Source organism: Furipterus horrens, unplaced genomic scaffold (assembly GCF_987537825.1).
Source record: "Furipterus horrens unplaced genomic scaffold, mFurHor1.1.pri manual_scaffold_6, whole genome shotgun sequence".
NCBI lineage: Eukaryota > Metazoa > Chordata > Mammalia > Chiroptera > Furipteridae > Furipterus > Furipterus horrens.
The window spans coordinates 150,875,143-150,896,470 of record NW_028327176.1 but is presented as its reverse complement, the minus strand read 5'-3'; the positions used below and the strand labels follow the sequence as shown (position 1 = coordinate 150,896,470).

Here is a 21,328-nt window from a genome sequence, read left to right as displayed (position 1 = left end):
TGTTAATATGAAGGGCTAGTTTTATAAGGTACCTAAATTTGCTAAGTTTATTTGTTTAGATTTTTCTTTTATAGACAAATAAGTTATGAAAAACCTGGTGACATCCAAAGAACTACAAAAGAAGTTCTTACATTTAGAAGATTAGACTGTTAATTAACCTATTCACCGGTGAAAAAGGAAACAAAAATTTTAATATAGCAATGTCCTCATTCATTGGGGATCTGATTTCTGGAAAACTCAGATGCAAGCAACATATTTATACTTTGTCCGGGGATTGATACATTAGTACAGTACTGGAATATTGTAATACTTCATAAATATTGCTGAAGGATTTTATTAAATGAGTGAGAAAAGCCCACAAATAGCCTCAGCACTGCGAGATAAACCAGTATGTGTTTGACAGAAGAGGAATGTAGACCCTCTCCCTAGCAGCTGAGGCCATTGTAAAGCTCCATATCAGAGGTGCCAAGGCCACCCTATTAGCAAGGGGCAGTGGCAACTGTCTATTAAGGGTGAAGAAAGGAAAACTGCAAAAAACAAGTGAAAGTAATCAAGCAGTCCTAAGATTGAGCTCTTAAAGTCAGTCTGACTCTACCTAAATTCCAGTAAGTGGCTTTGACTGTAGAACTGTATCTTGAGACTTTTAGAATTATGTTTGCTTTACCTGTTATGGGTCTGCCTGCTGAGAACAGTAAAATCTATTAGGCAATCTCAGAAGGCCTCAGAGGATCGGAAGAGACTGAAAGTGAGCCAGAGGAGGGGGCAGTGTTAAGTTGGTAGCAACATGCTTTAGAACAGAATTGATAGTGAGATAACCCGGAGCCCGAGGCGGGGACAAAGGATGTGATAACAGTAGAAATCCCTGTGAGTTGGAGTCTGAGCCATCACTGATGCAGTCTGTATCTGAAAGGGAGATTCCCAGTAAGGAGAGGCAAATTCAGCCAAAACCCTCTGTGAAACTAAATGACCCCTACCTCCATCAAAGCCTGTTCTACTCTCAGAGATTCTGGTTTGTTTTTTTTTTAATCCTCACTTGAGGACATGCTTATTGATTTTAGAGAGAGGGGAGGGAGGAGAGAAACAGTGCAATAGAGAAACATCGATTGGTTTCCTCTTGTACATGGACCAAACCCAAAACCTAGGCATGTGCCCTGACTGGGAACCAAACCCACAATCTTTCAGTTTACAGGATGATGTTCCAACCAACTGAGTGAGCTACACTGGCCAGGGCTCTCAAGAAAATCTCATACAAAATTCATGGTAAGGCCCATTTTTAACATGTACTGTTGGGTGATTCTGTTGCATGTGGTCCACACACTTTGAGAAGCGTAGTTTTATGAATATTTTATAACTGCTCTGTTGTTGAAATAAAAATAGACTGTTCTTTTAGGAATAAAGATAATTTGGTGAGAACTGGGAACCAGCTATATTTCTTGTTTTCTCGGGGTAAGGAAAACTAAAATTTCATTTTAACTAGCTTGTACCTTAATTGCTCAGTAAATGAGATTTACCACTTATCCAAGGATAAAAACATAATTACTAATTTCTAATTTTAGTCAAGTTCCAATTACCCATTCTAGGTAGAAGTTAGGAAAGAAGGTAAGACACAGGAAAAAAAATCCCCAAATCAGTTATCATTAAGCTCGAAATATATTCATAACACATATATGCTATGAATATATGCACACACATTCACTCATTTTTACTCTTCTTCACACCCGGTTTATATCAGAAATGAATATTAGTTCTAGAGCATAGAAATAAGAGAGTTGATGATTTTATATCACTGGAGGTTTATGGAATCACGTTTAGTGGCAGAGGGGATTGGCTCTGTGTATGCGAGTGAGAGAAAGACAGGAGAACAAGATAGGGGAAAGAGCTGAGAAATGGTTATAGATGTACAGGAACCAGGTGATCACTTAAAATTAGAGACTAATATGAGGCAGGGAACCTTAGTCTTCAATCCTACCTGCTACACTGAGGTTCCTCCTCTTAGCAGTTCTTGGGGACATCTAGATCCTTGTTCCTGTCCTTTGAATTGAGGACAAACCAGGAACTGGCATGACTAGCAACAGACAGTAGTCATCCCAGTCAACTGCATAGTAGAGGCAGCCAGCAGGAAGAGAGATGAGCTCACCAGGGGCAAGAGTGACAAACAGCATGATACAGGAGACAGAAAACAATTAAAAAGTAGACATTGAACAGTGTTACTGCTCTTCTCTTTAGTGATGGAATGTTCATGATGATGATGACCTTCCTATGTCATTAAGAAAGACGACCTTACATTTTTTTATTTTATAGCCACTTAAGATGACAGATAGTGTTGTAATAAAAATGGTTATTGAAGGGATATGTTCCCATTGTCCAGAGGGCTAACTTACGTGGAAGGAAACCATTCCTGAATGGAGTCAGATATGTGAGTTATTACTAGATGGGTTTTTCTTTCATTTCGCAATTTATTTTACCTAATGGCATACACACACTAATTGTAGCTGATGGATATAATTAGACCTTTTCTTATTTGGTTTGTCTATAGAATATGATTTTCACATTTAGTACTAAACACTGTACTTTTCTATACTAAACCATGGTCTGTGCATTATTTTTGAAAAATGCATGTAAGCAGCATTTATTTAAGTGTAAGTATGAATATAAATCTCACAAAAATTAATCATTTCTATATTTGGCAAAGCATTGTGAATATAATATAGTCTCAGAATCTAAATTACAGTTTTTCAGTGTATAAAATCCAAATAGAAGAATCTATAACTCGTGGTTTGAAATAGTAATAAAACTTTCGAAGATGCCTAACTTTATCCTAGGGTGTTGGAGGGCTGGAGAAACATCTAAGTGAATGTGCTTAGCTAACATCTATCTCTACTGGTGTCTGTCTGCTGGTGTATCAGCTTCTGGACCTTATAATTTATTGAAAAAAGTGAAGTTGGTAGTCTTTCAGACAAAAATTGAGTTTTTCCAAATAATTTTATGTGGTCTTACTGTTGGTCTAAACTCACAACTTAGAAATTCTGCTCCATTATTATGCATTTGATTGATGTATTGCTATACTTGATGAAGATATTATTTTAGTCTATCAGATCTTGAGTATTATGTCCTATATCAGATTATCAGTTGAGTGCTTTAGTAATTGAATTATTAATAGAGTTAGAAAGGCTTTTGCCTAAAAAGAAATTTATTGCTTGCTAAATTGAGTTTCTCAAGCTTATCTTCATCAAGAAATACCCAGGAAATTTTTTTATTTGGCTTTCAATGTGTTGTCTGATGATCAGCTATTCATGTCTCATATATATGTTTTCTTAATACACTTACTGTATTTTGTATATTACTTCACTAAAAAGTATTTTTACATGTAGGTTGTGATTGTACCCAGGAACTATAACCAAAGAAATAAAATAAATGTGTACCAAAAACATGTTTTTCTTTCTTCATAGACATATGGGCAATAGGTTGCATATTTGCTGAATTGTTGACTTCAGAACCTATTTTTCACTGTCGTCAGGAAGATATAAAAACAAGCAATCCCTTTCATCATGATCAACTGGATCGGATATTTAGTGTCATGGGCTTTCCTGCAGGTAATTTATTTTCCTTTTCAAAATATTGGAGTCATATTTCAAAATCACTCCTTTTCAAAAGTGTATTTTAAGTATTTATATATATATATATATATATATATATGTATATTATATATATTAAGCTGGAATAACTAGGAGATTTTTGATAAAAGTAACACATTATTTCCTATAACAATATTCCATATTTTTTTGTAAGATAAAGACTGGGAAGATATTAGAAAGATGCCAGAATACCCAACACTTCAAAAGGACTTTAGAAGAACAACGTAAGTAATTCCATATTAAATATAAGTAGTAACTTGGGTGGGAATATGTAAATTAATCCTTTAAAAAAACAGATAAAGATTATTATTTAAACCAAAAATTTAAGATTTTTTTAAATGTTAATTATGCCTATGATTTAAAGAAGATATTCCAGATATTGTTCACCTATATGCCAGGTGTGGGCTTAGTATTTAAAAACTTCTAAGAACTTAAGGGACAATAGGTAGTTTAAATGTCTCTTCTGTTTGAGCATGAAGGGCTCAGTTCGAGGACACAGCTGTGATTTTTATCTTTGTCTGAGTAATGACTGGTGACTGAAACGCTGGGCTAGCAACCAAGAGTAGCAGAAGGAAGGACACGTGGCCTGGGACCCGAGTAACTGGGGGACATTTATATTGAGTAGAAAGAAGAGGTGAGGAAAGGTGATGGCATGAGAGGAGTTTGTCATAAAGATGTGTGCTTAGAGGAAAACGTAGAAGAGGTGCCCTTCTGGGTAACTTAGAAAAATTTCAGGACAGGATGGCTTGGAGGAAAAAAAGCAGACGTCATAAAGAGAAGTAGAGGATGACACTCATCATTTTTGACTCCTCTGTCACACAGTCCTTGGTAGGGTCCTTTGCTTCTACCCATCTCTTAACAAAACACTATTGTTAGAGGCCAATTTTCAGACTCAAGGCTCTCTTCCATCCTTGTCAAGGGGAGTGCTAGCCTCTTCTCCTTTCATGCAGTACCTCTCCATCTATCTCTCTTTTTTAAAGATTTTATTTGTTTATTTTTAGAGAGGGAGAGAAACATTGATGTGGGAGAGAAACATCAATCGGTTGCCTCTTGCACACCCTGAACCTGGGTCCTGGCCCACAACCCAGACATGAGTCCTGAGTGGGAACAGAACCGGCAGCCTTTTGGTTTGCAAGACGATGCCCAACCCACTGAGCCACGCCAGTGAGGGCCTCTCCATCTCTTAAAGATAACATTGATATTGCTCAAGGTTTCTCTTCTCACCCTAGGCACTTTCCCAGGAAGTCTCCATGATTCTGATGGCTACAATTTACTGTCAATTATGCTGATAACTCCCAATTTATATATCCTACTCAGATCTTTTTTCCAAGTTTCAGACCCATTCATCCTAATTGCCTTATGGAATCTCAATTTCAGTGTCCCACAAATACTTCAAATTAAATATCCCAAACTGAACTCATCATCTATCCCCCTAAACTTCTTCTCCACTATACTTCCTCTTATATTTTATGATACTACTCAAGGTACTTCACATAATTGTGGAAATCAAAAGCATGAGAGATATCCTTTATCTCAATCTCTTTCATTTTGCCTCCCTGTGTCCAAACAGTAAATCTAGGCAGTTCTTTATTCTAAATATCCTTAAATCTTTGTATTTCTCACTATTCACCCTGCCACTATTAAAGTGCAGACTACCACTCTCACCTAGAATCCTGAAGTGGCCTCCTGAGTGATATTTCAGTCTCCAGTCTTCATGCCAACTCACTGTCTATACTGCAGTTACTGCTAAGAACAGATTTTATTATAATGGTCTTCTAGTTACTCTTAAGTCACCATTGCTCTCAATTCCTAAGTACAGCTAACAGAGCCTTGGCTTCCACATCAACAAATTCATCTCATGAACCACTTTCACTTTGTATTCTATAGGCTAGACATCATCAGTTTCTTTAAGAACCTCAAACACCTGAGCTTTCCTTGTCCTCTGGGTTTTCACACTTGTTATTCCCTCAGTCTAGGATGTGCTTCCCTTCCACCCATTTCATCAGACTCCTTTATCCCTTCTACTTATCCTTTAGGTTTTGGCATCACTTGCCTAATGAGTCCTCCACCAACCTTCCAGGTCTGAGTTAGATGCTCCCCCCCCCCCCCCCCCGGTCCTCCTATAGCATCCTGTGCTGCTTCTCTCAGCACTGATCCTTTAGCACTAACTTAGTTTTGAATACTTATTTGCCTTTCCCTCTAGACAGTATGGAACATGTTCTGTTTTATACACCATCGGATTTATCTCCAGGGCCTAATACATAATACATGCTCATTAGTCACATCTCAAATGGATGTTCAATGAAAGTGGTTCACGTAATTAGAGGTACTATAATAATATAAAAGATATAAAAATTACTGAAGGTCGTCGTCGTCGTCGTCGTCGTCGGCAGCCGTCCGTCTCGAGAGACGATGGTGTAGCTTCCTAAGAGTCTATCTGCACCGCCGAGAATGGCTGTGCAGTCCGACTCGGGAGTGACACGGTATCTGTCTCCTCCCGTGTTGAATCGACATCTTGCAATGACGCTGGAGTGTCCTCTCCAGTGGAGCTGAAGCTACAGAGCCTGGGCAGGGTGATATGGAGGGTCTGCTGTTGCCCATGCAGCAGACCCCCCCTCTCTTCGCAGCTGAAGGGTCCAAGGGAAAGACGGAGTCAATACAGCTTGGCTTCAGGTGCGCCGCAGGAGTTGCCGGTGTTGACTACAACGTCAAACCGCCTTAGGGACTCCGGCTCCGGATTTTCTGTCGGGGTTTACTCCCTTAGCCTTTCCCCTGAAGAGGTATGCCGCAAGGCAGCGGAGGTTTTTTGGAGTCAGAGTTTTCCTTCTCTGATGTGCCCTGACTGGAAGATCGAACCAGCGACACTTAGCTCGCAGGCCGACGCTCAATCCACTGAGCTAAACCAGCCAGGGCTAATTACTGAAGGTACATAACATTTAACCCAGTATTTAAAGATCAAAGGAATTTTTTTTTTAACAAAAAATGATAGTGTTTACAACAACCAGAAATAAGAGGAGAGAAATTTTAAAAGATAAGTGAAATTCATATACAAAAGGAATAGGAAAAGTTTAGAGAGAAGAGTCTATACTTCCTAACCAACAACTCTACTCACACAGAAAAAAAATGGGATTTACTGAAAATTAGCTAAATCTTATATAATACATACAACTCATTAAAGTAAAATTATTAATAAAGAAAAATTCCATAAAATACTGCTTCAAATAGCATAGAAAGTAAAAGAATGCATGATTTGTTTTAGTTATTTCAGATGAAAAGAACTGCAAAACTTATTCTCAAAGTGAATTGGGAAGGATCACAATAGCAGTTTCTGTAATCTTTCCAAAAGTGTCAGTACTTAGTAGCTCATTAGAAGGCAAGGTCAGAATAGAATTAAATGGAAATCATTAAGTTGACTTTTAAAGACTGAATATTTAGATAAGCATAGTGTGATAAAATGCTTCATTACATATATAGTCTGAGTTATTTTGAAACCATTCAACTCTTAAACTGGAGCAAAATTGGAAGAGGATAATTCTGAAAATGACAAACAATTAAGCTTAACTTTAATACTAAGAAAGATAAGAAGAAACCACAATGGGAATTGAGCAATAGGATTTCTCAAGTTCAAGACCTTTTATATTATAATAGAAACAGATAATCTGGAGTTATCCCAAGAAATAAGTTGATTCAACATAAAAACCAGACATACTCCATTTCTACATACACATTAAAGTTTCTTTGCATTACCAGACATAGTGGCCACTTTGCCAATAAAATGTTCCTGGTATTGGAGGGGGAAATTTTTAATTAATATAGATGGCAAAGATTTTTTAAGTGAAAATATCTAGTGTTACAAGGATATAATAAAATGGGCACTCTTACTTGTGCACTACTGGTGAGAACAATGGCTTCTCAAACTTGAATGTACCTATAATTCACCTGGAGACCTTGTTAAAATGAAGATTCTAATTCAGAATCTAGGATAGCGCCCGAGAATCTGTGTTTCTAATGCAGGTTCTCAGGTTCCCATGCTACAGATCTGAATGGCAGGTTTGTGCAGCAGGATTCTAGAGCACATAAAAAGGGCTTTGAAGTGTATGTACCTTTTGACCTAATAATTCCAATAATTTGTTTTGTGGAAGCAATCAGAGCAGCCACACATAGCTAATTCAATACTTACTATGTGCCAGGCATGATCCTACACCCTTTACCTACATTTCCTCATATGACCTTATAAAACTCTATAGGGTAGGTATAATTGCAATCCTCATTTTTCAGATGAGGGATCTAAGCCTTTCATAAACTGCCCGAGATAACACAACTGGTAAATGACTGAGTCAGAGTCTGCTGGCATCTCTGATTCTCATCTGCACTGCAGTACTGTCTCCCTACGATGTGTCCCAGATTTACCTAACAAGGACATGCATTTCATAACTCTAGCGAAACAGTAGCAGTAGGAAACATGCAACCACCACAAATAATAAGTTTAAAGAGTATTTGACAAAGAAAAATGTTTATGAAACAATATAAAGTGAAAAAAGTTAGGATAGCCCTGGCTGGGTGGCTTAGTTGGTTGGAACACTATCCTGTACACCTAAGTTGCAGGTTTGATCCCTGGTCAGGGCATGTATGGGAGGCAACCAATCAATGTTTCTCTCTCTCTCTCTCTCTATTTCCCTTCCTCCCTTCTGCTCTCTCAAATCAATAAACATATCCTCAAACGAGGATTTTTTTTTTTTTAAGTTAGGACAATGAATACAGTATGATCCCAATTTAAAAACAGAACAAAAACGCTTGAGTGCGCGCATGCGCACACCCGCTGCTGCCACCGCCACCACCACTACCACCCCTCCCCCAGGAAATTATCAACATCTTTGACAGTGGTTCTTTATCACTGAATGGCTTGAATATGAGTGATTTTCATTTTCTTCTTTATACTTTTCTTTGTTCTCTAAATTTTCTACCATGAATATTTCTTAACCATTTTAATTTGAAATGTTTCATATACAGGAAAGAATATATGATGAAAATATGATAGGTAGTCTATTTAGAATAATAAAATGAATACCCCTCTACTCACCCCTCAACCAAAAAGACAGAACATTACTAAGATTACAGGAGTACTCTGTTCCCTTTCTTCCTGTCCCCATCTCTCCCAAAGGGTAGCCACTATTCTGAATTTGTATTTATCATTCCTCATTTTTCATTATAGTTTTAACACAAGTAAATTATTGTTCAATTTAATATAGTATATCTTTGAACTTTTTATATAAATAGTATCATACTTTATACAATTTGTTTTCCCCCATTCATTTTTACTATTGTTAACATTATGTGAATACATAACAATTTCATTACCCATTCTTTAGTAAGTAGGCGTTTGGGTGGTTTACGGTTTTTTCTATTACCAAAATGCTGCCAAGATCATTTGTTGTCCATGTATCGTGGTACACATGTGCAAAAATCTCTCTTAGACTAGAGTATATACCTAGGAAATGAATTGCCGTGTTGTAAGATATTCACATTTTCAGCTCTAATGATTAATGCATAATTATTTTCCAAAGTGACTGTAACAATGTTAACTCTTTGGGCAGTGTGTAACCTATTTCTTCAGGCATTTACCAATGGTTATGCATTCCTTTTTAATCAGGAAAAAAGAACAATGGCGTAAACGCATACCTTGTAGGAGAGTGAGTCTTGGAGCATTCTGTTAAATAAATGGTGTGAGTGTTCACAATGGTGTATGATTGTTATGTCCTTGCAGGTACGCCAACAGTAGCCTCATAAAGTACATGGAAAAACACAAGGTCAAGCCTGACAGCAAAGTGTTCCTCTTGGTACGTGCATCTCCCCAGACCAGGAAGTCAGATCCTTAGCCCAGCTCTTACCTCATTCCTTTTCCGATGGAACTGCCCCAGCTATTCCTTCTCTTTAGAAAGGAAAGAAATCAGTAGATGCTGGGGCAAATTAAATATTTTTCTTTTGAGGTGTTACTCCTGACTTCTAGCCTTATGTTTTTCCAATGATTTTATCAGCAGAAAAAGAATTAAATTCTACAATAAAAGGGCTTTAATGTTAATGATTTTTGCCAATTTCATATAAACGTGTATAGTGTACTAATTGTGCAGGGAGCTGTACAAAATGGCATTGATATTAGTCCTGCTTGACATTAATGCAAAACTCAAAACATTGACTTGTAAACAACTCTTTCATGTGCTGTCAATTTCTTATATGTTACTCTAGCTTCAGAAACTCCTTACAATGGATCCAACTAAGAGAATTACCTCTGAGCAGGCTCTGCAGGACCCCTATTTTCAGGAGGACCCCTTGCCAACACTAGAGTATGTAGCCTACCTTTTCTGTGTCCTTTGCTCCAGGTTGAGAATGTCGGATGGGGCCAAAAGCAAGAGAACATGTGTTACTGCAATATTTTTTCTTCATTAATTAATACTACCTCGGAGAAAAAGTACTCACGAGAAAGGCCCGGTATTTTGAAAGAGGTGTGAATGAAAACAAGTACGTTAGGAATGACCATTCATCAGTTTTACAGATAAAAATAGAGCTGAGAACAGATGGGGCTTTTATAGTTGGTCAGTCAGAGCAGTTTAAGCCAAACCAGTAGGGGCTGAGAATTTAAAATTCAGTGTAACCACTGCAATACCATACCCCTGTGCTTGGATTTTTTAGAAGTGCAGTTTTTCTTTAGAAAGAAAGTTATTTTCTTACTGAAGCAAATATAAATTCAGTTATTTTTAGTGCTAATGAAGTTTGTGTGGAGAAATTTTATGTCATATATGTTAACTCTTAACAGCAGCTGAGATTTGGTCTTGAACATGGCAACTGGTGTAAAACCTCAGACAACGAATTGCTCTTGAATGCTTAAATTAAGTTGTGATGGGAGACATCCAGGAAACACCTATCACAGATGAAGAGTAGGAAATATGTTAAGAAAAAAAGTCAAATTTTAAATTAATAAGGTCCAGTGATAGTGTAGATTTCAGGTCATGACATGTATTCTTTCTTTTTAATGATGTTTAGTGTGTTTGCTGGCTGCCAGATTCCATACCCCAAACGTGAATTCCTAAATGAAGACGAGCCTGAAGAGAAGGGTGATAAGGTATGACCTGCACAGTAATTCTCACCTCCAGAGAGCAAGGGAGGCAAAAAAACACAGGGACGTGTAATTTAATAATCCCCATATACTTAACCACCTTTTATTTAATTGTGTATTTAATTAGCTGTACTTGGAAATTTGAAATGTAATAAGCTTACAGAGAGATGAACTTCCTGATTTGTTTTAGTTCCTGAATTTTTCATTCTTGCTTTCTTCATTTTTTCAGCATTATTACCATCACTTTATGCAGCTGCTTTTCAAAGCATCATTCTGTTTTTGAGCTTACTTAGAGATATGAGGCCCCTCCCCACAACCCTGTACCCCAAAATCACTATTGAAAGACTATTAGAGCTGTTTGAATGAGTGCAGAACTATTTCCTATGTGACTTGTGGTATTCCATGGGATGTCTTTGTCTGATTTGGAGGATTATTGTTCAATCAAACTGAACTTCAGAGAATGAGTCCTACTCAGGGCTCAGTCCTTTGACCTTTGGGGATGCTGTATTCCCTGGTTGCTCCATTCTTCACTCATTCCAGTCACTTTGGTGTCCCCACTTAGGTCACCCTGCAGGTTGGGTCAGCAGTCACGTGTGCCTATCAAGTAATGAAAGAAATTTCCTGTTAATTTAGTTCCATACCAAGCTCGCCTCTTTTTTTCCTTCCAAGAATCAGCAGCAGCAGCAGAACCAACATCAGCAGCCCACAGCCCCTCCCCAGCAGGCAGCAGCCCCTCCACAGGCACCCCCGCAGCAGCAGAACAGCACCCAGACCAACGGGACTGCGGGAGGGGCCGGGGCTGGGACTGGGGGTGCTGGAACTGGGCTGCAACACAGTCAGGACTCCGGCCTGAACCAGGGGCCTCCAAACAAGAAACCGCGGCTAGGGCCTTCAGGCGCAAACTCAGGCGGGCCTGTCATGCCCTCAGATTATCAGGTACTCTCCTGAATTTTGTACTTTTTAATGTGTATGCATTTTATGAAAGTGATCCTTTTAGAATAAGTAGTACTTAACTCTAAAGTTTGCACAAACTGTAGAATCCTGCTTTAGGGTATTATATAAAATGAAGATTTTTGTCATATTTCATATAATTGTCAAAATAGTCCTCCCTCAAAGAAAATTTCTCATTTTGCACATACAGCTGCCTATTGGCTTTCGGTCAGAAAAAGATACCTAGATAAGTAATTAAAAAGGGAGAGGAGCCCTGGCTGAGTGGCTCAGTTGGTTCAAGCATCATTCCGTGCCCCAAAAAGTTGCAGTCGATCCCTGATCAGGGCATATACCTAGGTTGCGAGTTTGATCCCTGGTCCGGGTATGTATGGGAGGCAACCAGTTGATGTTTATTCCTCACATTGATGTTCTCTCTCTACTCACGACCCCCTTCCTCTCTCGCTAAAATAAATATGTCCTTGGGTAAGGATTAAAAAATAAAAGAGAACAAAGAAAAGGGAGAGGAGGAGTAGTTTATTTTGGGCAAAATAGCTGTATACCAGAAAGATTTGCTGTCACTGGGAGGAAACCATAAACAGCCACATAAACATAGAAGAGAAAGTGATTAAGATGCAGACTGCTCAGTAAATCTCACTAGAAATAATTTTGAAACGAGAAAATACTTTTTGTTGAAAGTATTTTGATGAAAAGAAACTACAATTGTAATGCAAATTCAAGAAATTAAAGAAAAAATCTAAGGGTTGGTATTTGGAGAGGTGAAATATACTTGTGAAAACCACAGGGAATCTTCAAAAAAAAAACTCAAACATTTTTGAGGCAGAAATAAGCTAAGAAAAGATCTAAGAAGATGAGAAGGAAACTTAAATGGAAGGTAACAAGAAAAAAGATTTAGAATCATGGTCCCTCAAGGAACTGGTGGAGGAGGAGCAATTAAGGTTAGAGAAAATAGAAAACAGAACCACAGGCAAGGGAGCCATAAACTCACCGATAAGGAACTGGAATCAAGAAAAACATTTATAAGAAAGTCTTAATAAATAGCTGCCTAAACAGGCTTTACATTTTGAACATCCCAACAAACTAATGTGCTTTCACATGACTGTTTCTCTGAAAACTTCTCAGAAGATTTCTTGCCAGCAGAGGGGTACATAATAGCACTGCTGTTTGGTTCCCGTTAAACTAAGCAAGGTTTCAGTTTGATCTACTAAAAACAACAGAAATCATGAACCTATTTGAATTTTATTATACATTTAATTTTTTTCCCCAACATTGATTTATTCCTATTATATGAGCAATAAACCTTTACTATATACTGGTTTATCTTGGTATCTCTGATTGTATTATATTAACCTGATTATAGTCAATTATGGACAGATTACTTAACTTCTGTTTTTATTCCTTTCAAATCAAAGAGCTCTTCAAAATGCTTTCCTTTGTCCATCCAGTGCTCTTTACTTGCAAATAAAGCAGGATATCTGTGAACCGGTAGATATCAGCTTTTTAGTTGGAAGACTAGCACCTATTTGCTCTTTATTTAGTATGGAAAATTCAGTGTGCTGTGTCTAATCTGCTAAAGTAAAAGTGCTCATTGCCAGCCTAACAATTATAGGGCTTTTCAGTGGAAAGAACATTTTTCATGATAAATTTCGAAATAAAACGTAGTTAGAATGTGGGACTTTGAAAGCCTTCTTACACCGACAAAACTAGTCAGAATTACGTAACTTTGGAAGGATCCAGGCAGAGTTGTTTTTAATCAAGCCTATCTTATTGCCCTGCTGTCTGGGACCAGATGTGGCCAGTCCAGTTTGGCAGCCTTTGCACGTGGGATGGGGACCTTGTTGATTTGTCCTTTCTTAAAACCCAATGCCACCTGAAAGTCATTTACATTCTAACTACAAGTAATAGCTTTATCACACATATTCTTTCCCACTTGGCTCACAGAAAGAGCCAGCCTTCTTTCTGAGCACAGCCAAAGACACTGGTTCCAGCGATGCTTATGTGTAATGAGGCTCCATCTCCATGTTTCTATTCTACAGATGCATTTTCTTTTCACATATTTTTTCGTATTTGCCCTAGGTACTGTGCAGATGAATTTCCATTTAAAGTAATGAAGTACACTGAATTGAAAACACATTTGTGTCTGCCTCCTCTTGAGAGCATTTTCATGTATGAAAATTGTTTTATTCTAGGTTAACACCTGAAGTTTATAAAGCCCACCTACTACTGCCACGCCCTGCCCAGCCTGGCCTGGCTTTGTCGTGTAGGTGCTGCTGCCACCACCACTCTTGCTTCTACCTAAAATTGATTCTTAATCACAGCCTTGTTATTCATAATGAGAAAATTAGCAGACGTCTGTATGCATTGACTGATTGTGCCAAATTGATTATTCTTGTTTGTAAATCTCTGTTATGCAAACAGTGACTAACCAGAATCATTCAGTACAAAGAGGGTGGACAGCTAAGTTTCCCCTCTGCCGCGTGTGTGCACGCGCCAGTGCTGCATATCTGCCAAAGAATTCCAGTCAAACATGTGGCTACAGGGGCAGCAGGCTATGATTTTCAAATAAGCAAAATGGATGAGCAAACTAAGCTAGCTGGATGTGAACCAGGAGCTGCTGATGAAAATGGCTCACTTCTCCATCCCATTGTTATGAGCGTCTCTTCTTTCATCAGTAACTTCTTTCTCCTGTTTCCTTCACCTAGCACTCCAGTTCTCGCCTGAATTACCAAAGCAGTGTTCAGGGATCCTCTCAGTCCCAGAGCACACTAGGCTACTCCTCCTCGTCTCAGCCGAGCACCCAGTACCACCCATCTCACCAGGCCCATCGGTACTGACCGCCACCACCCAGAGCACAGACGCCAGCAAATGATGTCTGCACCGAAAAGAACCAAAAATGCAACGACTGTGATGCCGTGGAAAACCCATCCACGTAGGAGGAAAACTATATACTGAGCATCTTGCAGGACTGACTGATGTCTCTTCTTTAATGACTTAAGAAGATTTTTGTGAAGTTCCCCCAGCACCCTCTTCCTGCATGTGTTCATTGTGACTTCTCCAATCAAGCGTCTGATCTAATCCCAGCACTTAACTTCTGTCACCTTCAGCATTTTTTGAAGGATTTCCTGGTGCACCTTTCTCATGCTGTAGCAATCACTATGATTTATCTTTTCAAAGCTCTTTTAATAGGATTTTAATGTTTTAGAATCAGGACTCCAGTCATGTATAGTTTTATACTTCATAAACTAACCTAGCAACACAGGTAAAAATGCACCTTCTAAAGCACTACGTCGTTTTCACAGAATATAACTGTTTTGCTCATGGAAGTCTTAAACAAAAATTGTTACTGTCCCAAAGTACTTTACTATTATGTTTTTACTTATCTAGTTTCAGGGATGGTTTACTAAAAAGACAAGTGGTGGGACAGAGGGGACCTACAACCAAAAGCAGCCTATATCTTTCAGTTACTATGCTTGATGCTATGAAGAACTGAAGTAGGTGGTAATTCTTATATAGTCATTAGCATGGAACTTAGTTCCCAGAATCATCTTACTCTGAATAGTAGTCAGTAATTAAGAATTACAAATTTAACCTTCATGTAGCTAAGTCTACGTTAAAAAGGGTTTTAAGAGCTTTGATGAAATACAGTCCTCTGGTGACCCACACCAGAAAGCCGAAGAGAATATTAACTGCACTAGGATTTCTTTAAGGAGTAATGTTGATCAAAGGATGTATTACTTCCCTTTGAAGGAAAAGCTTTTAGTGTGTATTGTACATGAAGTTGGCTTCTCTAAAGGACTCTTGGTTTCTTCACGTGTGGGCCATCTTGAGTAACTTTCTTACATAATCAAGGGTACTCAACAGAAGCCTGCAAATTAATTTGCTTTTAGAACAAAGAGCAGTGTTCTCTGTATTTGCATTAGCTACAGAGTGACTATTTTTAAAGCATGTTAAAAAATTTAGGTTTTATTCATGTTTAAAGTATGTATTATATATGCATAATTTTGCTGTTGTTATTGAAACTTAATTCTATCAAGAATCTTTTCATTGCACTGAATGCTTTCTTTTGCCCCTAGGGGAAAACTAATTATTGTGCCTAAAAAACTATGGGCAGATAATATACAGTTATACTAGATAGAGTGCATATTTGCATTTCCATGATCTATGAATTGGAGGCAGAGTTCTTTCTCAGCCAGTGTAAAGAACCCCTCACTCCCCTGAGTCACAAGAAATGTAGACTTAGAGCTCCCACTATAATGTAAGGGACAAGACATTTGTGTTCTTCTGAAAGCTACTAGGAGCACCAGCCTTGTTTTTAATGTTTCCTTAGCTAGAAGAAATAGCTGATTGTTGTATATGCAAGTTATAAGCATTGTTTTTTGTTTTGTTTTTTTTTTACTATTCTTCGTGAACTTATCTACCTGGTTATGACTCTGGGTCCATACACAAGTAAAGTAAGATTTTAGACAGAAGCCAGTATACATTTTGCACTATTGATGTGATACTGTAGCCAGCAAGGACCTTACTAATTTCAGCATAATGATGCTTATTAATAGTGAAGACTATTTCATGACACCAACACTGAAGCAGTTGAGAATGCTCCATTGGGAGGAATTACCGTGCTCCATGGTAATCTACCCTTCCATTTTCTAAATGAAAGAGAAATAGCCCTCTGCGTAATGTAGCTACTCATGTAAAGTTCTATCCTGTGCCATGAATCCTCACTGTCCAGAGTTACTGGTTGTCAGAGGCTCGCTGCACCCTCACCAGGTACCCAGTGCTGTGCTGGTTGGAAGATACGAAGGGTGGGACATACTTCCTGGCACTTAAGGAGCTTATGATCGATTCCATGAAAGGAAGCTCTCCTGGAATGATTGGTTTATAAGTGAAACCATTTTTGAATGTGATTGCCCCACTTGGTTGGTTACTATTCCAAATTCTGCTCTACAATAAACAATGCTACAGAGAGGTTTCTATGCCTAGCTACCTTTGATAAATACAGCAATTCAGTATCATAATAGGCATTAAAGTACATTTTAAATATTCACAGCAGCTTTTCAACAATTGGGTGGACCTTGGTAGGCAGAACATACTCTATTAAGTAGTTGTAGGACATTAGAATAAATAGAAGCTCTGTCCTGTCCTTAAGGGGAGATTACATTTAATAAAAGATATGCCCAGCTATGTGCGTGAGCCAAAATGCCATACCCCTTAATACTTCATAAGCAACTTTGATATACAGTTGTGGTATGTGCTTATACGACCACAGGACTATTCTGCGTTCCTGATGGATAGTGAGTTTTACTGGCAGAACTGATGGAGACACTGTAAGGGGACTTCATCACTCATTCCCAGCACAGTGTTTTTCAGAATGTAGCCAGATACCCCCAATTCACAGGCAGGGGTTCTGGTCACTGCCCCAGCCCCGTCCTCCCATGTTCCTGCCTCAGAGGGGTGCGTGCCCACTGGTGCCCATTACCCTGTAAAGGGAAATAGAGCCTTTAATACATCTATGGGCCCTAAAACTGGAACCTCCAAGAACTGTGAAGCATTTTGAGGTTCAAATTTACCTTTGTAGTCCCCAAGTGACCACATTCCTTTTTTGAAAATGGATTCCTGTCATGTTCCCTGAGAATGCAGTGGGGTAACAGCTGTCAGCATATGGGAACACCCAAACCCGGGGAGGTTCCTGGAAGGAAGGAGGTGAAATGAAGGTTTTCCACCCTCTGTATTACAAATCAGTTTTGAGGTAGCTTTCTGGTGAGGTGTGTGTTTGGAAAAAGGGATTTTGGAGTTTCAGGACAGCTGAGCCTCAAGGGTAAGGGAGCCTTGGGTGATACTATGAGGCTGAAACAATCCTTGTGATGAAGCAGATCATGCAGTAACATGCAAAAATCAAGGACATGTATATTTTTATATCTGTGTGGTTTTAAAACTTTAGTACTTAGAATTTTGGCCTTCTGCACTACTTATTGCTCTTATAAACATAATTTACATGTAAGAATGGAAAGGGACGACATTTACATATGTGTTCACTGCCTCATTCCTGGTGAAGCAACTGTCAGTTGTGTGCCCTTAGAATCATGCTGTTTTCTCTGCTAAAGAAAGAAAAAATAGTTGGACAAGAAGACTTGCAACTTAATGTAGCAGAAACTGTACAATGAAGGAAGAAATTATGAAAATTGCAAACCCCAAACTCTTATCTGTGGTGATACTTTTGTAGGGAATGGAGGAAGGCAATGAAATGGCAGCAAGAGTAAAGGAGGCTCAAAGAATTCAAGTGTAAGTAACATTTTATATTAAACATAGTAATTTAGGTCCCCATAATCTTAAAGAATAGTCACAAATATCATAAAGCAAAGTTCAATGTTTTAGGATTTTTAAAAAATGTGTTGTACTTAAGGCCATACTTACTTTTCTATGCGATCACTGCAAAGGAGTGATACGTATGTATTATATGAAAAAAAAATCCTAATGCACTGTTATCTCCTAAATATTTAGTAAATTAATGCTATTTAATTTTTTTAAAGATTTGTCTGTGTAGACACTAAAAGTATTACACAAAATCTGGACTGAAGATGTCCTTTTTTAACCACAACTGAAATTTTTATATATGTTACGTAGTACATCCTTTCTTAAACTGCCTAGTTTGTATTTCCCGTAATTCCTATTTGTGAAGTGTACCTGTCCTTGTCTATTTTTTCAGTCATTTCCTGCACGCATCCCTCTTTCTATGATTATAGAGATGACTGTATGCTTCCCACACTCTGCTGGAGGTGTGCGCTCAAAGCCGGGGCGCCCCGGCAAGGCCTGCTCTGTGGGGTGCGGGACAAGCGGCCGCTCGGGAGCTGAGTGTCTCCTGCTTTTTAGTTGTTCTGGCATCCTTCTTGAAATGACTGTTAAAACTAAAATAAATTACATTGCATTTATTTTATATTCTTGGTTGTAATAAAATTTAATTGACTTTGTTTCTGTGTGGATTTTTTTTAGTATAAAAAACTCTTTTTACAGGTTTTAGTGTGCCAAGAAGCTTTGCAGATTACACTTGTCCTGCAGAGATGCATAGTCTCCCTGTGAGCTGCCATATGTTATTTTGTTCAGGATGTTTATGATGTCACAAAACCACAGAGGCGAGGCTCGCAAATACCTCAGAAGCAAAATTACAGTTTTTTAAAACATCTCTAGGGGAAACATCCTATTTTTGAAAATGAAAATTAGAATGGTGTTGTAGAGAAAACAAATAGGCAGCATTTTGTGGGTAGAGTGGCACTGGGAGCTGCTTTTATAAGAACATTCTGTTGTACCTGGCTTCCCCTTATGATTTACTTGATGAATCTTCTAAGGTTATTCCAAGGGTCAGAGGCATCTTGGAGGGAGTTGAAGAATGTTTAAGTGACACACACAAAGTTTCCATTTCTGTCTAAAATAGATACCACACATCCAACTGCTTCACTGCTTGCACAGATTGTGTTTTTGATACTGTGCTGTCTGCAGGAGAGAGCTTCTCTTGGAAGAACTGTTTCTTGACCACAGCTGCCTTTCTAACCAGCCACCTGGGTAAAAGAAAGTGGAGGATCTCAAACCCCTCACCACTCCAGGAAGAATAACCTGAAAGTACGCGTCTTTCGCTCTAGCTGAGTCTAAGTTATTTGTGGCCAGCGCCTGGGATTTATTCCTCCTGCACTGCCAGCAGCTGGAGTGATACCCGACATGGAGCAAATAATTAATACAGCAAGTCATTAGCTTCACTTTTGTATACTGGCATGGAATTTCTGGATCACTTAATATGCCTTATTTGTATTTGGACAGGGATGAATAAACATAATTTCCATGAATAATGAAAACGCTAGAAATAGGCATCACTTCTTAAAATAGGTTCATTTCGTATATTTTTGGCTGCAAAGTCATAGTAAAATATCACCCAAAAGAACACTCTAAGTTGCATTTAAATAAATTAAGCCAAGTTAGCCATACTTGCCAATCTTCAGAAACTATCTTCTGGCTTCCTAGAGGTAAGCATTTTAAAGCCTTGCAAAGCATCATTTTATCTAGCAGGCTGTAGAAAGCCAGCTTGGATAAGCAACATACAAACCTAATTGGAGAATTTGTTCATTTGATCTAAATGAGAATATAATATAGGGACAAGGAGTGAAAATATTGACTCAAAGCATTATAGTGTATTTAGCACATCCTTTCTGCTTTTTTATACTTTTTCAGAAATTGCCGCTGAAATTTTTTACACAAAGTTGTCCCCTGCAAATTTTCATGTTGAAGCCTTTATCCCCAGTGTGGCTGTATTTAAACATGGGGCCATTGTGGACATAGTTAAGTTAAATGAAGTCATAAGACTAGGGCCTTGATCCAATAAGATTGGTGTCCTTGTTAGAGGAGACAGCAGAGAGCTCTCTCCTCTCCCTGCTACCTCCTCCCAGCTCCCTTTCTCTCCTTCATCCCTTCCTCTTTCCCTTCCCTCCTATCTCTCTGCCTGTGCATCTCTATTCCCCCCCCTCCACTCTCCGCCTTCCCCCCTCCACTCTCTGCCTCGTGAGGACACGGCAAGAAGGTGGCCAGACACCTGCAAGCCAGGAAAAGTCACCAGCAATGAAACCCTGCCAGACCGATCTTGGACTTCCCAGTCTCCAGAACTATGAGAAAATAAATGTGCTATTTATGCCACTCAGATTGCGGTATTTTGTTACAGCAACCTATGCTGACCAATACAAATTTTGGTACCAAGAAGTGAGGTGCTGCTGTAACAAGGACCTAAAAATGTGGAAGGAGCTCTGCAACTGGGTAAAGGCTGGAAGAGTTTTGATACACACTCTAGAAATACGAAATGTTGAAGCCAATTTTAGTGAGGGCTCAGAAAAAAAGGGAGAGCTAGAGAGAAAGCTCCCATTTTCTAAGAACACAATCATGAACAGAATCTTGGTAGAAATGGATATTAGAGATGGAAACGAGAAACTGGAAACTGGAGAAAAGGCAATCCTTGTTACAAAGGGGCAAAAAACTTGGCTGCACTGCGTCCTAGTGTTTTGTGGAAGATAGGATTTTTGAGTGATGAAATTGCTCCTAGGTCTCTCGTGGTGGAGAAGATGGCGCAGAGTGCGTGTCAGAAGGCAGGCTGGGGATTAAGAGGACAACTAAAGATTTCAGACTTCTGCCTTTCTCTGGCTTTGTGTTCTGCATTCATTCCTCTCACATGCATTGGTTGGTCCTGGGAAGTCCCCTTTGAAAGCTCTGGGTCCTCCAAGCAAATGCTATCATGTAGCAAGCTTTCCCTTTTGGTTGTAAGATTAAATTAATCAAAGCCTATAGACCTTAAATTGTTTTTAAAAATATGCAATATTTGATTAAATTCAGGTGCAAGTGCCATGTTTGAGTTCTGACTGTATGTGATTCAATTCCTCTGTTCTTTATTGACATAATTCATAAGCAGTAAAATACAGAGATCTTAAGTGTACAGTTCAAAGAGTTTTGAGAACTGTATACATCTATGTAAATAAAACCAAAATCAAGAAATAGAACATTTCCATCATTCCAGAAAGTTTCCTCATTCTCCTTTCTAGTCAATACCCCAACATTCACAGAGGTAGCCGCTGTTCTCATTTCTGTCACCATACATTAGTTTTGTCTT

The 21,328-nt window shown here is 38.6% G+C and overlaps 1 protein-coding gene and 1 pseudogene across 3 annotated transcripts in view; one reads left to right on the top strand and one right to left on the bottom strand.

Annotated features, from left to right (window-relative positions):
• Window positions 1–18,659, top strand: part of CDK19 (cyclin dependent kinase 19) — a 132,062-nt gene extending 113,403 nt beyond the window's left edge. For all 3 annotated transcript variants that reach the window (XM_090279756.1, XM_090279758.1, XM_090279757.1), the window contains 7 exons: window positions 3,450–3,593; window positions 3,790–3,859; window positions 9,400–9,472; window positions 9,879–9,976; window positions 10,674–10,752; window positions 11,416–11,682; window positions 14,397–18,659. In XM_090279756.1, the coding sequence (XP_090135882.1) occupies window positions 3,450–3,593; window positions 3,790–3,859; window positions 9,400–9,472; window positions 9,879–9,976; window positions 10,674–10,752; window positions 11,416–11,682; window positions 14,397–14,528 (863 nt within the window). In that variant the 3' untranslated portion in view covers window positions 14,529–18,659. The remainder of the gene's footprint in view (window positions 1–3,449; window positions 3,594–3,789; window positions 3,860–9,399; window positions 9,473–9,878; window positions 9,977–10,673; window positions 10,753–11,415; window positions 11,683–14,396) is intronic.
• LOC150007610 (U6atac minor spliceosomal RNA) lies at window positions 4,494–4,588 on the bottom strand (annotated as a pseudogene).
• Window positions 18,660–21,328: the final 2,669 nt, after the last annotated feature.